The 21,950-nt window shown below is 39.4% G+C and overlaps 1 protein-coding gene across 7 annotated transcripts; it reads right to left on the reverse strand.

Moving 5' to 3' along the window:
- Positions 1 to 9,147: 9,147 nt before the first annotated feature.
- On the reverse strand, positions 9,148 to 21,938 carry LOC127971029 (uncharacterized). 7 transcript variants are annotated; one of them, XM_052573787.1, is made up of 14 exons: positions 21,116 to 21,932; positions 20,456 to 20,585; positions 20,034 to 20,196; positions 19,622 to 19,814; positions 17,954 to 18,028; positions 17,766 to 17,840; positions 15,957 to 16,025; positions 15,814 to 15,867; positions 15,647 to 15,718; positions 15,085 to 15,190; positions 14,740 to 14,810; positions 12,218 to 12,316; positions 9,797 to 9,841; positions 9,148 to 9,698 (listed from the first exon to the last, which is right to left on the reverse strand). In XM_052573787.1, exons 2-12 carry the CDS (start codon positions 20,571 to 20,573, stop codon positions 12,302 to 12,304), a joined length of 1,011 nt encoding a protein of 336 aa, XP_052429747.1. In that variant the 5' UTR covers positions 20,574 to 20,585; positions 21,116 to 21,932; the 3' UTR covers positions 9,148 to 9,698; positions 9,797 to 9,841; positions 12,218 to 12,301. The 7 variants fall into 7 exon arrangements, with proteins under 7 accessions (XP_052429747.1, XP_052429744.1, XP_052429750.1 ...); XM_052573784.1 differs by lacking the exons at positions 9,148 to 9,698; positions 9,797 to 9,841; positions 12,218 to 12,316 and having other exon boundaries at positions 14,273 to 14,810; positions 21,116 to 21,226; positions 21,502 to 21,932; XM_052573790.1 differs by lacking the exons at positions 9,148 to 9,698; positions 9,797 to 9,841; positions 12,218 to 12,316 and having other exon boundaries at positions 14,273 to 14,810; positions 19,622 to 19,803; positions 20,113 to 20,196; positions 21,116 to 21,938.
- Positions 21,939 to 21,950: the final 12 nt, after the last annotated feature.

The following is a 21,950-nucleotide window of genomic DNA, read 5'->3' on the forward strand; positions in this document are numbered from 1 at the left end:
GTCGCATTTCTTTCCTGTCCTCCCTGCCTTTCCTTGCTTCGCTTGTTTTCTCTTGTCTTGTCTACTTGAGAGACTCTCTCTGCACTGCTCTCCTAAACTGGAATATGGATTTGATAAACTGGTCTCTCAACGCAATTGACTCTCAGGCTCTCAGGTCTCTCAACGCAATTGACACTCAGGCTTCTCGACGAGAAGCCTGGGTTCGGGGGAACCTGACTGCCCTGCCGGAACGTTTGCAGCTGGTTACAAGATGGACGCATGGGCGAATTGGCGGGTCGTGTGTCTGGCGACTCTTTCCGTGGAGGACATTGAAGACATCTACCTATTCGGAACCATGATAACAGGTCTTCTGCTGATTGGATTAGGCTTTGCCCTGGGTTATCGGAAAATTAAGAAGACGGGAACAGCCGTCCAAAGCCTCACAAGGCTGCCCGTCATGATTGAAGTAGTGGGCAGAACGGTCAGCATTGAGACTGAGACTATTAACCGCAATATGGATAACATCATGAAGAAGCTCACGGATTTGGAAAAGAAATTGGAGAATTTGGAGACCAATGGACAATGAAAAATCATAGTGACCGTGAAAAGAAATGCGGCTACTAGACCAAACAACTGGTATCTTATCTTCTTTTGGCTTCTCTTGCATTCCTTCACCCTCTCCCACAGACACCTGCTGATTGTTGACTCTATCTAGGACCTGACCAAGGACGTCTCCATAGCAACTTGCTGTGACGCTGTAAAATCTGCGGACTGAGGCATCTAGAGAGAGTCTCAACTCTCCAGGCCTACAAATACACAAACACATATACAGATATGCATTCACCCTCCCAACCCCCTTTGGGGGTCTGTGACTAGCGCTTTCAAGCTGCTGGGACCGGATGGCTGTTTGCCTGCGCTGGATTACCTCAACCACCCCAAGTTCCGTACCCAGTTGCAAAGTTGTGTGTCTAGGGTGTATTGATTATGTGCTTTTTTTGTGCTGAGGTGTTTTTCCTGTTCTCATACTGTGCTCCCATAAGGAGCATAGTCTGGGTGTTGTTTTTTTTCTCCTCACTTACCAAATGTTATGCTGTACTTATTTCTTCCTCAAATACCCTGTCTTCCTGTCCTGTCTACCCCACTGTCATATTGTATGTATGTATGTATGGACAGGTTGATGGTTAATTTCGCTGGTACTTGTGATTAGTGACAATAAATGGCTACTACTACTACTACTACTACAAATGTCCCTTCCTTTGGCCATTTTGTCGTCATATTTTTTGTTCTCTTCTGCCATTTTTTTGAGATTTTGTTTATTTGCTCTTTACACAGTGGATATTTTAATCCAATTATTTCCACTGGTGTGGATTATATTATTTATTTATATTATTACCACCAAAAATCAACTTTTTAGTTTTATAGTCACTTGGTTACAATCTCTTCTTTTCCTTTCACTTAATTTAACTATTTTTACCCATTTCACCCTACTTTTTATTCTTTACTATGTGTCATACCTTTTTGAATTTAGTTTTTTATTTTGTCTCATGCGTTTACACTTTTTTATTTATATTATTATTTGACTGTCTTTTATTTACTCTATTTTATTATCACTTTTTAGATAACTATTTCTAACAATAATTCTTTATTTTTATTTTTGCTTCTCTTTCCTTTTTTTTTGTCCACCCATGTAATACAACTTTAATGTGGAAACTTCCTCCCTTGCTCTCACTCCCACTGTACTGGGCTCAGAAAATTTTCTCCCCTTTCACACAGACATCCAAAACGCAAAACTCTATTATAGATCTCGGTTCAAACTTTATTGATACTATTTTCCTAAACTCATTCACACTTTCTACACTCTTTATTTAGCCAGAGTGCTTATTCTTGCATACTTTTTCCCTTTATCTAAGGGATAATCAGTCATTAATTGTCCTTTTATTAACAAGGCTCATCATACATTCATCCCTCTCAAGTGGATCTGGGTCGAGTCCAATTCTACCAGTTCACACCGAAGTGACGGTCCAGGAACGGTGCTCGACCCTTACCCACCCAATACGGAATTTATTTGTTCATACATTCATCATCGTTCACACATTCATTCGTCCGGACACAGTTACATCCACACAACAAAACACAGCTCTACCTAGAGCGTCCTTAAGGGCCCACCTATTCTGACCTTCAAGAATTTCACTTATACTTTCTCAAAGCGGTATCCGTGGGACTTTTCCTCGCGATTCCTTAACTAATCTGCTTATCCGTTTATCACTGTCCTTACCTAGGCACAGCTATCCAATAAACACAGACCATTGCATACAATGTTTTTCTGCCTACACCATTTTTGTTTTAAATCAAGGTTACCTCCCAAGGCTTTCCTTTTAATAAACCAAATATGTGCATGCAGTTATTTCTTCTGGAGTAAGACGCCTTTTTCAATTTAGATATCCTATTTTTTTCTAAATTTGGAAGAGTAGATTTTAAGTGTCCTTACCACTCAGAACTGACCCCAACAAACACAAACAAATTTTATAAGCAAAAATGCTTACCTTATTTTATGGTGGCCACCCGGTTGTGTTGATCATCGGTCAGCTCAAAAGCGGCTGTCCACTCTTCTACTCTTGTCCAGTCCCATCTGTGGTGGTCAAATCTGTGGTGTCTTTTGCCATTTCTCCGAAGAATCAAACGCAGTCAGGGATTTTTCTCTCAGAAGAAAATACTTTATTTTAAGCAAAACAAAGCCGAGAGCTCCTTGCAAGCAGATCTCTCGAATGCTATTTGATTTCTCCTTATATACACTATATGGGGGTTCCACATAGTCAAACTTTTCTTTTAGACTACACTTTTCATACATCCCTAGAGAGGAGAGGCCTCTGCTTGATTTACTCTAAACACAGGCCCTCAATGTATGTCTGACCATGTGTTTCTCATCAGTTTGGTACATTCCAGGGCGTAGGCAACTTTCTGTTAGATTTTAGACCTATAAGATTTTAATAGAATAATAACTAGCAGCAAAAATGGCTAGATTCACATTGATTATATACTTGATTAAAACCTTACTAATAAAAATCTTCCACACTCCCTATCAAACATCGTATAGATTTTAAATATTGCTTATTAATTATAAAGCCCTGAATGGTTTAGCACCTCAGTATTTGAATGAGCTCCTTTTACATTATACTCCTCTACGTTCTCAAAACTCAGGCAATTTGATAATACCTAGAATATCAAAACCAACTGCGGGCGGCAGATCCTTTTCCTATTTGGCGCCTAAACTCTGGAATAACCTACCTAACCTACCTAACATTGTTCGGGAGGCAGACAGACTCTTGCAGTTTAAATCTAGATTAAAGACCCATCTCTTTAACCTGGCATACACATAACATACTAATATGCTTTTAATATCCAAATCCGTTAAAGGATTTTTAGGCTGCATTAATTAGGTAAACCAGAACCGGAAAAACACTTCACATAACACCTGATGTACTTGCTACATCATTAAAAGAATGGCATCTACGCTAATATTTGTCGGTTTCTCTCTTATTCCGAGGTCACCATTGCCACCAGGTCCAGTCTGTATCCAGATCAGAGGGTCCCTGCAGTCACCCGGATCCAGTACGTATCCAGACCAGATGGTGGATCAGCACCTAGAAAGGACCTCTACTGCCCTGAAAGACAGCGGAGACCAGGACAACTAGAGCCCCAGATACAGATCCCCTGTAAATACCTTGTCTCAGAGGACCACCAGGACAAGACCACAGGAAACAGATGATTCTTCTGCACAATCTGACTTTGCTGCAGCCTGGAATTGAACTACTGGTTTCATCTGGTCAAAGGAGAACTGGCCCCCCAACTAAGCCTGGTTTCTCCCAAGGTTTTTTTCTCCATTCTGTCACCGATGGAGTTTCGGTTCCTTGCCGCTGTCGCCTCTGGCTTGCTTAGTTGGGGTCACTTCATCTACAGCGATATCATTGACTTGATTGCAAATAAATGCACAGACACTATTTAAACTGAACAGAGATGACATAACTGAATTCAATGATGAACTGCCTTAACTATCATTTTGCATTATTGAGACACTGTTTTCCAAATGAATGTTGTTCAGTGATTTTACGCAATGTATTTTGTTTAAAGCACTATATAAATAAAGGTGATTGATTGATTGAAAAAAAAGACTAGATTAGATTCATTTTCAGCAATTTATAAACAAACCTTAGATTTAATATATATATATATATATATATATATATATATATATATATATATATATATATATATATATATATACACATATACATTTTATAGTCGTGTGTCTGCTAGCATAGAGAATAAGAGCACAAGGAAGGTATAAATCCAAAGAGGAGTTTACTGAACATCGATAGAGATAACAGACTACATATAACATGAACGTAACAGTTCGCCCCCTCCCGGAACGGTGCGTCCTCGCACCGCAAGAGGAATACGAGCGGAGGGAGGGTGGGGGTTCTGGAGGCCGGCGTGGGGCAGGCAAGAGGCAGAAGAAGAGGGAGCAAGGAGCTAGATGGATGGAGGGAGGAGCCAGGGAGGGGCCCGGAGCAGGAGGAGCCAAATGGTGCTCCACAGACCAGCCAGGATGGAAATTTATGATGGAGTCGACGGCGGGAGGAGCCATGGTGGAGGAGGAAGACCACTGCAGAGCCGGAGTGACTGAGGATGGAGGCAGAACCAGAGGGAAGGAGGAGCCTGATAGAGCCAGAGGGATGGATTGATGAGGCAAAGCCAGAGGAATGGAGTGCTGAGGCGGTGGATGGTCGATGACTGACCAAGGTGGAGCCGGAGGGAAGAGGGAGCCCGGTGGAGCAGGTGGGATGCCAGGCCACGGTGGAGCTAAGAGCCAAGGTGGAGCCGCTAGGTCAAAGGACTGAGGAGGAGTCCAGGGCTCAGAGGCTGGAGGCGGAGACGGGGAATCCACCAGCCAAGGCAGAGCAGGAGACTGGAAGTCCTGCTGCGAACCATCGCGCCCAGATGGCGCGGACTGAGGGTGAGCTGCGGGACTGACTGGCACCAGCAGAGATGAGGTTGAGGAACTGGCTGGTCTAGGAGGAGATGAGAGAGGGAGGAAGGGAGGAAACACAGGAGGATCAGGGCTGGACAGAGCCAGCAGAGAAACAGGAGATACGGGGCTGGACTGAACCAGTGGAAGTGGAGCAGAGGAACAGGCAGGTCTAGGAGGTGGCGGGAGAGGGAGGAAGGGAGGGAATACAGGAGATTCAGGGCTGAACGGAACCAGCTGTGACACAGGAGATTCAGGGCTGGGCGGAACCAGCAGAGAAACAGAGAATTCAGGGCTGGGTGGAACCAGCGGAGAAACTGAAAATTCAGGGCTGGGCGGAACCAGCGGAAATGGAGCAGAGAAACTGACTGGAGGAGGTGGGAGTGGGAGACTGGGAGGGTATACAGGAGGATCAGGGCTGGACGGAACCAGCGGAGAAACAGGGGATTTAGAAATTACCTCCATAAACCAGTCCATAAGGTCCATAAATTGCTCCATATAACTTCCAGAAACCAAATACAGCTCACCCTCAGTCGCAGAAGTGTGGGCAGGGCTTTCCTCCACGCCCTCGATCTCCACTAATCGTCCCACGACGCACAGTGTTGCCAGCTCACACACCTGGTCAGTCGCGCTCTCGAGGTCCTGCTCCGTGTCGGTGATTGGCTCGGGGTCTGCAGCTGTGAGGGCTCTAGATCCGTTTGGCGGGATGGCGGCTGGCTGGTCTCTGGTTCGGGAGTGTTTCTGGAGATTTCCTCTTCGGCGGTGCAGATGGTAAATGCGGATCCATTTTTCTCCAGCACCCACTCCACGAAAACGGTGAAATCCTCTCTGGGACCTTTCGCCGGTAAGCGTGCCTTACACTGCTCGCTCAGGCCGATGTAGTAGAAATTAGAGAGCGAGCGGTGGGGGAGTGGGTAAGGCACGCCAGATTGAGAAAGTCCCTAGTATGGTCCTCCAGCAAACGGTCCAGTTGCTCCAGGCACAGGAGTTGGACAGCTGGGATTGCCATTGCCAAACAAAAAACAAAACGATAGAAAAACAGTGCAAAACAAAACTGTTTTGGGTCTGTGATTCTGCTACAGTCATGTGTCTGTTAGCGTAGAGAACAAGTGCACGAGGAGGGTATAAATCACAAGAGGAGTTTACTGAACATCGATAGAGATAACATAGACTACATACAACTTTACTACATTAAAGGGGGGTGAAATGCTATTTAATGCATACTGAGTTTTTTTTTACACTGTTAAAGAGTTGGATTCCCATGCTAAACATTGACAATGTTCCAAAAATACTCCTTCCGGTTTGTTACAAGTTTCGTAAAGTTTTTTTCGAGTATGGGTCTGTGTGACGTTAGATGGTGCAGAATTTCCTTATATGGGTCCTAAGGGCACTTCTCCCAGAAAAGCGCACGCGCCCGTTGAGCAGAGACATTCACTGACCACAGCGAGAGAGCAAAATGTCACCAAAGCACAGCAGACCAAAGAAAAAAAAAACAGCATTAAGGGACCAGTGGATGGAGTTTATTTTTACAGAGCATCAACGGAGTTATGGAAGTGTTTTTGTTTGTTCCCTGCATTTCGAAGATGCTTGTTTTACAAACAAGGCCCAGTTTGACGCCGGATTTGTGTATCGTTTATTTCTTAAGGATGATGCAGTCCCAACGAAAAAGGGTCACGATCGTGTGTTGGAACCGCAGGCGGTGAGTAAAACTGCTTCAAATATCTCTGTGTTGTTAACTTAGCTATCGGCGCGTAAGCACATCAAGTAAACAACATGCGATGTTGGCATCAAACTGCACTTCCCACATGTACACATTTAAATAAAAAAAAAGATGACATAAAGTGGAACTTAATCATTTTCCAAAACCGCAAAGCAAATATATACAGTTTCAATACATACCACATAGAGACGTCCTGCTGTAGTCGTTGCTGCTGCTACTCTTGTTCAATTTCAGCCTCGGGATCTGATTGTGGATCATAAATATACGGCTGAAACTGACTGTTAGCCATAGTTTGTTTTGGATGATGTTTTTTTCCTCACGGTAATGTCACAGCTTCCAGACGCTCTTAACGCAAAAGCTTACGCACGCTCGTGATTCTTTAGCTCCGCCCACACGTCTCGCCTCCAGCCGCTTGTGTTTTTCCGGGAAAAAACGGTACAGACTATCTTTCTCTTATAAATATAATAAAACTAAAGACTTTTTGGAGATATGAAGGATGCAGTACTACTCTATAGGTACTAAAGATTAACAGGATATTGAGTGAAAATGAGCATTTCACCCCCCTATATATATATATATATATATATTCCAAAGTAACTTCCCCCTCCTAAACATCATATAACTTGCCCCTTTGCTAAGCTAAAATTATGGTGAATTAAAATAAAATACATGACCAGACCCTATAAGCACAGAAAGGCTGGCAAAATAAATCAATTATGAAAGAAGATTAAATAGCCAACTTTGTCAAACTACTTTTCATGATAAAAACATAATAATAATAATAATAATAATAAAACCTTAATATGCTCTTCTGTGCTGTGCATAACTCAAAGACACTAACATTAAATTTAGCCATTGAGTATGTTATGATGTATGTAATGACTTTAAATTCTGCTTAATACAATTGCCAGGGGGGAAAAATGTAGAGTGCGCTCTGAAAAAGCTGAAACTGAGCATTGCAACTGTATTTGGAGTAAAACTCTTATTTAAGTTTCTCATGTAGATGTCATATCTCTTCTCAAAAGAGTTTGCCACATTGCTTCAGTGCAACAACTTTCCAAACCCTCAAACAACTTAAGGACAGTGATTTGCATGAAAAAAAGCTGCTATATGAATATGGCTGTTTTCTTAATTAGCTATCACTTTACATGCACTTTTTTTATCAACTCAAATGTACTTATGTATAAAAATGCATACTTTTCTCCACATAGGAAATACAATGATCAATGGGTATTAGAGGAACTGCATTCCCATAATTAAAAATTATCTTTTTTTATCTTTATAGACAAAAATAAAGACAACATAACTTGCAGACAGGAATCTCTTGTTAGTTTTTTTTTGTTTAACAGATTTTGGTGTTTAAATTATATATAAAAAAATTATATATATATATATATATATATATATATATATATATATATACACACACACACACACACACACATACTGGTTTTTGTGGTTTAGCAGTACTCTGATGGCCAAACCAGTTGGATGGTGGTTTAAGGGGACACCCCTTTCCCGGTGTCCTACAGAGATGATAAAACTATCAAAAAATTTGTTTTACTCTGCAGAACACAAATATCACTTTGGATTTTCTTTACACACAATAGAATTGATAATATGACAATATGATATTTTGGTGGTACACAAGGACTGTCACGCCCCTCCTATAATGTTCCCGCCCATTACATAATTGGGACTTATAGGGTCCGATTGATTTATGAGGACACTCGTTTTACAATACACAAAACATGTCCATTCTCTGTATTACAGGGACCAATGTGTTTTACAGGTACGTGACCCCATACACAACACACAGACATGTCCCTATGCTGCATTACGAAGACTGAGGTGGTTAAAGAGTACAGGATCTTTAACACAATACACAACATTACAGACACCAATGTGTTTTAGAAGTACTTTAATAATGACTTAAATTTGTGAAATAAAAATAAACATGTTGTCAAATTCGCCAATTAAACGGGTAATCTTTAAAAAAAAAAAAAAGGAATGCCACACAAAACAAACATCAAATAATTAAGTGTAATTCACCAACAAAAAAAAAAAAAAAAAAAACTATAAATCAAATCAAAAGGCAATCCTCATGTTTTAAGTACCTCACTAAACACACAGTGTGCATGAGATTAACTCTCTGAGCACACAATACGTGCTGCAGATGTGTAGAGAAATAGATTTATCTGTAAAGGAATGGTTTTCTTCCAGAATGAAAACTGTCATCATGTACTCACCCTCCACTTGATCCAGACCTGCATCAGTTTCTTTCTTCTGTTGAACACAAAAGAAGATCTGTTAGTTTATGAACAGTTGATGGGCACCGTTAACTTCTATAGTACGAAAAAAAAAAAAAATACTATGGAAGTCAATGATGCCCATTAACTGTTCAGATACTAACAGATCTTGTTTTGTGTTCAACAGAAGAAAGAAACTGATGCAGGTCCGGATCAAGTGGAGGGTTAGTACATGATGACAGTTTTCATTCTGGAAGTTAAATTCTCTTTAAGGGACAGGTCATCCAAAAATCAATGAGAAATTGACACAATTTTGTAATTTTTGACAAACTAACAGTCAACCTCGATTTCTACAAGGAGATATTCGTATGAACTGCTGCCATAACAGTATTGCACTATGGGAAATAAAAACAACAGCCAAAGTGCTAATGTTAATTGAATGGCATCAAGAACACACAAAATGTACTGTAACATCACTTGCTTTGGGTTTTCCTTTTTAAGCTAATTCCTCGATTTCTTACAAAATCCCTTATGTTCTGTGCACTGCGTCTCACCAAAACAGGATCCTCAGCAGATTTACACTGCTGGCATTCAGTCAGTGTGGCCAGTTTTCCTTTAGCTATGTGGCCCTTAAAATGTTTCATTACAGCTGTAACTTCAGCGTTTGACCAGGACACCTTCTGCCCTCTCCGTGGGTTTTCAGTTTCTGCCTCACTCTCACTCTCTGTACAGAAGAATACATACTTTAGTGAGTTCTAACTCTACGAGAGCTCATGTGCTTTGCAACATTGATGGTGCCATTGCAATTTAAACCTCTGGTACCTTCAGGAAGTTCAGTGGTGCTCTCAATGGGCATCTTCTGAACACCTGCAGACAATCAGTCATTAAAAAAATAAATAAATTAAAAATAAATAATATATATATATTTTAGTAATATCCTGTTATAAATGCTGGACTAATATAATACAAGGTAACACTTTATAATAGGGAACACTATTAACTACAACTTTTCCCTCAAATTCCTAATTTTCTGCTTATTAAAAGTAAATAAGATAGTTGTTACATTAAGGTATTGGGTAGGATTAGGGATGTAGAATAAGGTCATGTAAAATAAGCTATTAATAAGTGCTTACTACTACTACCACCACCACTACTACTACTACTACTACTACGCACACTAATAAGAAACTACAGCGGTGTGAAAAAGTGTTGGTTCCTTATTTTTTTGCATGTTTATCACACTTCAATGTTTCGGATCATCGAACAAATGTAAATATAAGTCAAAGAAAACCAATGAACACAACATGCAGTTTTTAAATGAAGGTTTTTATTATTAAGGGAAAACAAAAACCAAAACTACATTACCCTGTGTGAAAAATGTTTGCCCCTACACATAATAATCGGTTTGGCTACCCTTAGCAGCAACAACTGCAATCAAGTGTTTGCGATAACTTCCAATTATATGTAAAGTCTGTTACAGCGCTGTGGATGAATTTTGGTCCACTCATCTAAGCAGAATTGTAATTCAGCCACATTGGAGGGTTTTCAAGCATGGACAACTTTTTAAAGTCACGCCACAGCATCTCAATAGGATTCAGGTCAGGACTTTGACCAGGCCACTCTTACATTTTGTTTTTCTTCAGCCATTCAGAGGTGGACTTGCTGGTGTGTTTTGGATCATTATCCTGCTGCAGAACCCAAGTTTGCTTGAGCTTGAGGTCACAAACAGATGGCCAGATATTCTCCTTCAGGATTTTTTGGTAAACAGCAGATTTCTCCATTTATCACAGTAAGTTTTCCAGGTCCAGAAGCAGACCATGACACTACGACCACCATATACAGCAGCTAGAGTCCTTACTAGGTCAAGAAAATATGATCATATTACCCCAATTTTACAGTCTCTGCACTGGCTACCTATTAAGTTCTGTATCAGTTACAAATTATCATTACTTACCTATAAGGCCCTAAATGGTTTAGCTCCAGCGTACCTAACTAGCCTTCTACAGCGCTACAATCCATCACGGACCGTAAGGTCACAAAACGCTGGACTTTTGGTCGTTCCTAGGATAGCAAAGTCCACTAAAGGAGGTAGAGCTTTCTCACATTTGGCTCCCAAACTCTGGAATAGCCTTCTTGATAATGTCCGGGGTTCAGACACACTCTCTATGTTTAAATCTAGATTAAAAACATATTTTTCAATGAGCAATAATGCATCTCATAATTTGTGACTGCAGTTGTATCTGATCAAATTTAGCTTGGGTTAAACGAATTAATTGTACTTGGTTGGAACAGCAGCTATGCTAATGATGCCTCAATTTGTTTCTCTGTTTCTGCTGGGATTGACATCCTGTGGAAACTAGGATTTACACAAGCTCCAGTCTGGATCCAGAACACCTGAGAAGAGATGATGCCAACCCCTCAGAGGAACTCAGATGATGTTAACACTGAAACAACATACAGAACTAACAAATATTGCTGCTTACTATGCAATCACATTATAATTGCTGTTAATAGTTTTCATCGTCTGGTTGATTATGTCTGATTCCTGTCATATGCACATAAACTGACAGTCACCACTTATAAGCTACTACTAAATAGTGTAGAAACTTAATTTTATGTGAAGTTGCTTTGCAATGATTTGTATCGTAAAAAAACACTAATCAAATAAACTTTTTACTTTTTTTAGTTTGTGAAAAATGGCTCTCACTGTGGTTCATTGGAGTCCCAAAACTGTATAACCTTTTCCAGATTGATAGATCTCAATTACTTTCTTTATCATTTGTGTCTGCATATTTTTGAATGTCGACATGATGTCTAGTTTTTTGAGGATCTTTTGGTCTACTTCACTTTTTATCAGACAGGTCCTATTTAAGAGATTTCTTAACTGTGAAGAGGCGTGGCTGGAGAAACTGAACTCATGTGTGATAAACCAGTTTCGAAGGTGGGGGGGGGCACTTCTGAACAAAGGGCAATGTAGTTTTGGATTTTGTTTTCCCTTAATAATAAAAACCTTCATTTAAAAACTGCATGTGTTTACTTTTAAATTTGTTACCTTTGACTAATATTTAAATTTGTTTGATAATCTGAAACATTAGTCTGACAAACATGCAAAAAAATAAGAAATCAGGAAGGGGGCCAACACTTTCAAACCACTGTAGTTTAGAGACCCTAAAATAAAGTGTTACCCAATATAATTTTTGACTTTGATGATTTAAAAATAAAAAATACTTAGCTGACACATACCAGCATTACTGGAGTTTCCCGCAGCTCCAGCAAGAGCCTCATCATCAGATTCACTTTCTTCAGCATCACTGTCATCAGTATCTGTCATGTTGATCTCATCTTCAATGAAAAATAAAACTCAGAACATGAAAAACATCTGCATTCAGAAGTGAAATAACACAATCACACACCATTTATAAACCATTCCTAATGACAGCGAACACAAGACATATTTCAGAGATTACTTTTCTTAAACCTTCCTGTGAGTTTAAAAGACCCGCTGTGCTAAACATGCTAGGATGGACGTACCTTCAATCTCAATGTCATCAAGGGATTTGCCTTGAAGATTAGGAAGGCAGCCCTTTTCCATGGCTAACAGTAGCTTTGATATTTTAGCAAGCTGAGTAGTGGCTTCTGGCAGTCTGTAATAGTCACGGTGGACACGGATGTCATGCCCTAAGAAATCAGCAACCTGATCTAACTCGTTGTTTTTCAGGTTTAGGATTTGAGAGAGCGTAGCCACGTGCTTGCGAAGATGAGTGGATCTGAGAAATTCTGGATTTTGAGCTCCACATTCCCTTGCATATACCCTCAGAGAGTCCTGGCCTCTGTAGTAACTCTGGCAGTTTGGCCGAGCAAACAAGAAAGTATTAGTGTCTAGCACTCCACATGTACCTCTCCTGCTGACCAGTAGCATCAGGGCATCGACCATATCAGGAGAGAGAAGAACCGCAACCTTTCTTCCCCTCTTCCCCCTGATCTCAACTCGACTGAAATGGCTGCAGAGTTTCTGCTCAAACTTGCTCAGGCCCATCGCTACATCTTCATGGAGAGAAGTGCCGTCCCTTTCATTGAAAGCCTTCAGCGGCATTTTAGAGACCTCTCCTGCACGTCTGCGGTTGAAAACAATGATTCTGGTGAGTGTTGCTTTGGCCAGTTCTGCATAGCTTTGAGGAGATGCAGTCTCTTGTAGTTTCTGAAAAGCAGTATCTGCAGTCTTCTCAAGGAGCTGATGAAGAGACTGGACATCCTGGGTGAAGGGAAGTGTTGATGGCTTGTTAAATTTGGCCTCATTCAGTGTCACCAAAGCAGTGTGTGAGATCATCTCAGACCACTTTGAGGAGTAGAGCTTTTTGAAGGTCTCTGTTGATGAGATCAATTCCTTGTCTTCAGACATCAGTGCTCGGCACTGAATGATTTCACAAATCTTATTCAACGAATGCCCCAGTTTCAGGGCAAGGCTTGGGCTTTGGTAGCAGTGGCTCTCATCATCATAGCCAGACACCATTTGAACCGCTCGAATAAGTCTATGAAAATTGGCAGGTTTCAGAGCTTCTTCAAGACTGTACACAGAAAACTGTCTACGCAAAGTCAGCAACAATCTTCCAACTTCACGGAGTTTTTGTCGAATATACTCAAATTTGGTAGGGTCATGACCATGTTTGTTAAAAAACGACTGTGCAAGCTGAAGAATACTCAGGTCATTTTTGACCACAGCGGAAATGTCATCCTGCTTCATCACACCTAAGAGTTTCCAAACTCCTTGTGATATGTGCTGACTGAATGAAGACTCTGCCATAGATGCCAGGCCCAAGACTCTCCTCCTCCCTTGCTCTTCACTGTCAGCTGCTGGTTTTGAGGGACATCTTTTTAAATGACGCCACAGATCTCTCCGTACAAACAACCCTTTGCAGTACATGCAATGCAAAAACTGCTTTGAATCACACTTTCTTTTTGGTGCTCGTTTTATTTTAAGAACCCCCTCTCCAGACTGTAAAACGTCAGTGTTATGCTGAAAGTTGCCCTTGTTCCTGAGCTTTTGCAGCATTGCTTTACGTTCTTTTGAGTGAACTGGGAGTGACAAAGCCTGAACAACTTCAACTTCAGCCATATGAGTTTTCAAATGGCGTGCTAACTTGGACTGAGGTTTGCCACAGATGTAACAATAATTCTTCCTATTTGCTGAACAGGAGATTTTTGGTGACTGCACACAATGATCACCTCCAGCCATGCTGCGTTCCCTCTCTTCTCTCAATGTTACTGTGCTTTTTGAATTCAAAAGCTTACTATTGTGTGATTGAGGTGATGACATAAGCACATCTGTTGACCTGCATACCACTGAGTCTTGCTTTCTGGGAAAGTCTGATTCACTGTCTGTCTCAAAATCAGTAAACTGCTCCTCATGACACATTAAATCAGACTCATCATACACACTTGCTGCTTCCATGACCTTCAGGACTCCTTTTCCTTTGCCCTTAGACACATTCAGGGTAGTTATATCTGATCTCAGATGTTCACTAAACTTAGATGACGCAGCTTCCTGTATATCTAAGAGTTTAGCTTGGTCGTAACGTGCTGGTCTTGTTGTCAACTCATCTGAACTGTCTGACTGATGGTCTGACTCTGACTGAGGTATGTAATCCTCATCTGACAGCTCATCTTCCTCTGAACTTACTTCCTATTGTCAAAATATTTATGATTAATTTACAGCACCGATAACTCAAAAATATGGAACAAATGTATCAAATCAAATATTTTCTTACACACGATGACCGTCTTCCATCCCATTCATGACGCTTCAGATAGCAGGACTTATGCCAAAAACTGGAGCACACTATAAAAGAAATGTCACATGTCAGGACACGTTCAACCGCTAACACGAGATTCTATGCCTAAACGTAGAGTAAGGTGAAAACAATATAAAACTCCTATTATTATTAATGGTATTACATATCTGTGCATTAGCAATGGTCTGAAATCTCCTTCTCTCCTACTGCCAAACTCAACAGTTATCCCATTTTGAACTGACTTCATAACGTTGATTAGTGATACTAAAATGATAAAAATAGAAATGTCATGATGTATAGAGTACAAATGACCATACTAACATTTACATCTCAGGCCAATCCACTTGAGAGCTGCAACAGGTCCCACACATTCAGCACATTTATCCATGCTTGATATTGCTGAAGTGACCACAACATGTCTGCAGACCTGTGAAGAAAAAAACATCAGTGAGTGTTAAATTAAAGCAACAAAGAAAGATTCTAAAACATACATGTGATACTACATTACGAGCTGCATTGTCTTTCAATAATAATTTAATGTATTTTTAATGACAGGGAAGTTGTGGTCATTTAGTTAATAAGATCACTTACAATCATTAAAAACATTTACGTTACAGACCTTAAAAGGTACTGGTCAATATATTACTACAAATCTACATTTAGAGCGGTCCTGGAGGGCCGGTGTAAACTCTGCAGAACACTGGCCCTCCAGGACCGAGTCTGGACACCCCTGATTCAGACATCGACTAATATTACTGAAAGTGAAAACAGGTCACTAAATACATGCATTTAGTAACAGCAAAGTGTACAGTTCATGCAGACATGGACTTCAGAGCAATCACTGTTGCACTGAAATAACAGTTCATCCGAAACATGTGAATACCTCCTTAACTCCTTCAACTGGGGCACAAAAGCTCTGCTCCTCATTCAACACATGCTCTTTGACAGGTGACATCTGAAAACAATGAAAAAAAGCAAGACTTATGTAGAGATGATTTCTTGCAACATCAATCTAACATTTCATAAAATATGCAATGCACGTTTAATTACCTTCTCAACACAGTCCTGATCATCCAATAGTAACTGGTCCTTATTCAGAGTCACCTGAAATTAAGGAAACAGAAATAAAAAATAAATAAACATTCTACTGCAGACAAAGGATTCAGGGACTGTACAAATTGATAATGAATTACCTTTTCCAGTCCTTCAGAGGCTGCACAGATACTGGAGTCCAACACTGACTGATCACTGACAACTTTCAGCTGAAAACATGAAATCAAAAAATTTAATTAAAATAAAATAATTATGTTATAAATGAGTTACCAAAGCAAAATAAATAAATACAGTTGTGTTCAAAATTATTCAACCACCTAGAGACTGCAGTACTTTACAAATACAAGCTTTTCTGAAGATCCAGGATATAATAAAACTTGGATCTATAACAGTTCACTTGAATATTAAAAGTGATATTGTCAATATATAATGTAATATATTTGAGTTATAAGATTTTTTTAATAATACTGCTATGTCATAGTTATTCAACCCCTATTCAACATTGCTGTTTTTAAATCACTTATTTGCATGGTGGGGAATGTAACAGTCTCAAAACACAATTAAGCTTTTAGAAACTCTATTAAAAACAGAATTAGCTTGAGCCGTTACACGTACAGTTAGCCCATGCATGTGTTGAAGTTAAGTAGCTAAAATATCAAAAGAGATCTCACACAAGCAAAAGAGAAGAAATATTGTATTACTTTAGAAAGGCTAAGGCTATATGAAGATTTCCAAGACATTGAAAGTTCCTAGAGACACAGCTCTCAGCCTTATTTCTTAGCTTAAAGTGTGTTTTACCAGAAAACCTTTGAGGTTGTGGAAGAAAAAGCACAATATCATAAAATGTTTAATCAGAGCAACTGAGAAAAATCTGCAATGTACAGCCAAAGACTTGCAAGATGACCCGATGAAAGGAGGAAAACCATTTCAAAGCAGTGTGTAGAAGAACACTAGACAAGTACGGCCTTAATGTTGAGACATCTTGATGAATATCACTCTTGATCAAGAAGAACAAAAGGCAGACTTGAACTAACTAAAGTTCATTTGTGTAGACTTGTGGAGCTCTGGAGGAATGTTATATGGAGTGATGTGAACAAACTGGAACTTTTTGGACCCATGGATCAGCGGTGTCTGCTGCAAAACAGGCAAAGCTCATAAGCAGAAGAACACTATCTCCATCCTCAAACTTGGAGGTGGATCAGTCCTGTTATGGGGTTTCTTTACTGCAGAAGGAAGTGGAAATCATGACTGTATGAAGGACATCATGGATTCTTTAAAGTGTCAGGCCATTTTGACAAGAATTGTGATGCCTGAAAGACTGAAGCTGATGATCAATGGACTTCCCTGCAGGACAGTCATCCCAGAGTACACATCCAAATCTACTACTGCTTGGTTCAGGGATCAGTCACAGAGTGTTCTTGAGTGACCTGTTCAGTCTCCAGGCTTAATTCTCATTGTGAATATCTGGTTGAATTTGAAGAAAGCAGTGGCAATGTGAAAACCAAAGATTATCAGTGATCTGAAAGCTTTTTCAGGTGTGGAATGGGCCAAACTGTAGTAGAGAGGTGACAGAAACTTCTAAACACTTACAGACAGCGTTTATTGGTGATTTTAAAGAATAAAAGATTCTGCACAAAGGGGGTTGAATAATTTTGAACATGAATGTTTAGAGCCAATTCGAATTTTATCATGATTCATCAATTTTCCATTCTCAGAATCACTCAAAAGTGTATTAACAAACTTTCTCTAATACTTTACTGATGCCTTCGTTAAACTGATTTCATAAAATGTTATCCTCCACAGCAAATTGTCTTGCAAGTCAAGGGGGTTGAATAATTTTGAACACAACTGTAAATAAATCAGGTATGATGCCACAAAAAATATAATAAAATAATAAATTAAAACGATAAAATAACAATAAAATAAAATCACTCAATCAATTGCAGTACCTTCTCTACGTCTGTGTCTTCTGACTCGGACAGTGTGTTGACTTCAAGAGTGGACGGTTCAACCACACTAAGAGTCTAGAAAAGAACATCAAATTAGTCATCTGTGACATTGATTGAAACAATAAATGTGTGGATGAAATTCTAATTTAAAACAGATATAAAACTAAAAATGATTTTAAAAAAAGTACCTTCTCTACGTCTGTGTCTTCTGACTGGGACAGAGTGTTGACTTCAAGAGTGGACGGTTCAACCACACTAAGAGTCTAGAAAAGAACATCAAATTAGTCATCTGTGACAATAAATGAGCACATAAAATACTGATATAAAACAAATTTTATAATCTTGCTTATATTTTATCAATGTGATTTAAAAGTAAGATTACAATATTTCAGATCAATATTTCAATTTTCAAGTGTTACCCAAGTTAATGTTCATGATTTTGTATGCATTACCTTACATGCATATATATATATATATATATATATATATATATATATATATATATATATATATATATATATATATATATATATATATATATATATATATATATATATATATTCCAGTATTTCAGGTGGTGTGTGTGTGTGTTTACACCTGTGTTACAAGGACCCTGTTTTATGAGGACCGTCATAAGAACATAGTCTTGACATAGTCTTGATGTCACATTGTGTGTGTGTTTAGACCCGTGTTATGAGGACCCCGTTTTATGAGGACCATCATAAGAACATGGTCTTGATGTTTGACCGAAGAATCTCAGTGAGTCGTTTGTTTGACAAAAGCCTGGTATTTGAAGACCCTAGTTATCACCATGACATTGGGCTGCGTGGATGTGAAATATTAGGCTAAATATGGATCATTCACATCCCATTGTGGCCATATGATATTGAAAATGTCTAATTGTTATATTTAGATTAAGTATCTTGAAATAGGAGTTGGTAAAAAGTCAGTTTTATTTAATCACCACATATTTTGAAATGATAACTGAGTAGAATCAGTGTCTAAAGAACCTAAAGAACTCTGAACAAGGCACAGCAGCTATAAAGGTATCCAAGAAGTTCTTGAAATAATTGTGTTTGTCCTTAAAAGAATGGAACAGATTACATTCTCTCTTAGAAAAAAGTCTTGACTTGACTGGGACTCTTCAGTAAAGTCAAGACCAAGTTCTTATGATGGTCCTCATAAAACAGGGTCCTCGTAACACAGGTGTAAACACACACACAATGTGACATCAAGACTATGTTAAGACTATGTTCTTATGATGGTCCTCATAAAACAGGGTCCTCGTAACACAGGTGTAAACACACACACACAATGTGACATCAAGACCATGTTAAGACTATGTTCTTATGATGGTCCTCATAAAACAGGGTCTTCGTAACACAGGTGTAAACACACACACACAACCACAAGACTATGTTCTTATGATGGTCCTCATAAAACAGGGTCCTCGTAACACAGGTGTAAACACACACACACAATGTGACATCAAGACCATGTTAAGACTATGTTCTTATGATGGTCCTCATAAAACAGGGTCCTCGTAACACAGGTGTAAACACACACACACAACCACAAGACTATGTTCTTATGATGGTCCTCATAAAACAGGGTCCTCGTAACACAGGTGTAAACACACACAATGTGACATCAAGACCATGTTAAGACTATGTTCTTATGATGGTCCTCATGAAACAGGTGTAAACATACACACATCCTGACATACTGGAATGTACATGCATGTAATGTAAAAAATAAAAAGTTACTAACATTAACTTAGGTAACAACTGATGTTTAATACCTTTACTTTACTATAATCCAATAAGTCAGAATGGACAGTATAGAGGTGTCAGTACCGTGCATCTCCATGGCCACTCAGAATCACCATAATCATATGTGATCTCTTCACCAGGACAGATGCTCCTTGTGGCAAATAAACATAAGTGAGGTTTTCCATCCACACGAATCGTCTTCATCCTGCTGTTTGGGTTAATATGGTCATCGTTTACAAGCCGCCCAAGAGAACCGTCATCTCGGGCTGCATCGACACTAAACAAGAGACAGACAATATCAGCACTGAAACCTTAGGACCAGCAGATGTCATATTCTGTGATCACCAATCATTTAACACTCATCACCAAGCTTTGAAAACACATGACTGATAATTATAGCAAAATATGACCTCTAATCATTGACATTTCCACTGACACATTTTGAATCATGTAAATTAATTACCAGTTAACATGTAGATCAAACACGTGTACATACCAGAGGAGTTTTCCATTGTAGCGAAACTCAAACATGAAAACTTTAAGTGCATCGTGATATATTCTTTGCCTCCGCTCACATTCTTCTTTGCTGATGAGGTCTCCTCTGTATTCCAGCAGGAAATCTCCTTTCTCAAAGTCAGTACAGCTGAACACACCCCTCCCTAAACAACAACAGAGAGGTGAAACCATCACGAGAACCACACGTCATCAACCGGAGACAGATTTAGTACACGAGTCACTTTAAATGCATAGAAAGAAAATTCTGTCATCATTTACAAACCATCAAATGGTTAGTAATGTCTTATTTTGCCCAACAAAAGATATACAGGACTGAGACAACCTAATGGTGACTATATGATGACAAAATCTTCACTTTTGGGTGAACTATACCTTTAACTTCAATCAATTAATTTACCTCACCTTTAAGATGACTGATGAACCTGCCCTCGAGTCCATTCTTGTCTTTCTGTTCAAGTGAAAACTGTATGGCCTCCTCCACGGGCTTCAGCTTTCTCCTTCGCCTCACACCTTCAGCCATCCTCTGTGTCTGCTTTAATAACAATAAGAACTGTTGGACAGAATATATGTTGAATATGATGTATTCTGAGCATATGCTGAATATACTATTTTGACTGGTTATCTTTGTAAAAGTGCTTTGACACAATATGCATTCTACAAAGCACACTACAAATAAAGGTGACTTTAACTATTATATACAGTACATATTGGGAAGTGAAAAGAGCACATCTCTGAGTTTATTAATTAAAACAAGCTGAACAGTAATAATAGTAAACAGAACTGCCCCTCCCCTTCAGACTGTAACCATGACAACAGATTATTATGATGGCTAGACTGTTCTATTACTTTTACAGTTATACTGTGAACGAAAAGAATGTAAACTGACAAGCACTGCTGAGTCTCGTCTGATGTTACTCTTTATAGACGAGACTTACAGTAATCACGCTAGCGCCATTAGCATCACGCGCTAGCTGCTTTCTAAAGAGCACTGAAGACACTCACGAACAAGCCAAACTGAGCCACAAGCTCTCAGAGAAACGGTTTAACAGCAGTATTACTAACCTTTCATATAATAGTTGTTTCCAACAGCTTCACACCACAGATGTCTTCGCTTCAGGTGCACAGATTGTGTCCGGTCCAAACAGGAAGTTACAAACAGTCACACTTGCCTCGCTGATTAAAGCACGTGTACACGGGATTTATAATTATAATAATAATAATTATTATATATTTAAATAACCATCTATGAAACGTTACATTAATAGCGTTACATTAATTTACAGATATTAAACCGAGTAATTACAGCTTTGATGTCACATTCATACTTTATATGATGATATTTAAGGAACATGTTTAATTGCACGATCAGTATGCATTTATATAATTAAATACAATCGATAAATTATTACAAAAAATGTTTAAATAATTACCAAACTGCATTAACTTACTTGTACGGCGCTATTAGCGGCAGAATGTAGCCCCGCCCACCGCCGCCATTTTGTTTTCCCGCCTTCCGATGCCGATCTAACCAATCAGCGGCCTCCAAACTTACACAAGTGTAAAATATGCAAATTTTCGATGACGCGGATGCAGTACCGGGGCCGGGCTGCAGGGGCGCACTCCCGAGCTCAGAGGATACACAGTGTATAGTAAAATTTCAGATTTTTGTGGTATATTAGGACATGGCGCGAAACTTTGAGAGGGAGCTTCTGGGACATAGAGAAAGGCATCTACACTGTCGGAATTATAAGGACATGGGCCCTGTCCTCATAAACCCAAATGTCCCTGTAATGCTGGTGCGTATTCAGGTCAAAAGTCCTTGTAAACCACAAAAACCAACACACACACACACACACACACACACACACACACAGTACTGTGCAAAAGTCTTAAGCCA

This window comes from Carassius gibelio, chromosome B14 (assembly GCF_023724105.1).
Source record: "Carassius gibelio isolate Cgi1373 ecotype wild population from Czech Republic chromosome B14, carGib1.2-hapl.c, whole genome shotgun sequence".
NCBI lineage: Eukaryota > Metazoa > Chordata > Actinopteri > Cypriniformes > Cyprinidae > Carassius > Carassius gibelio.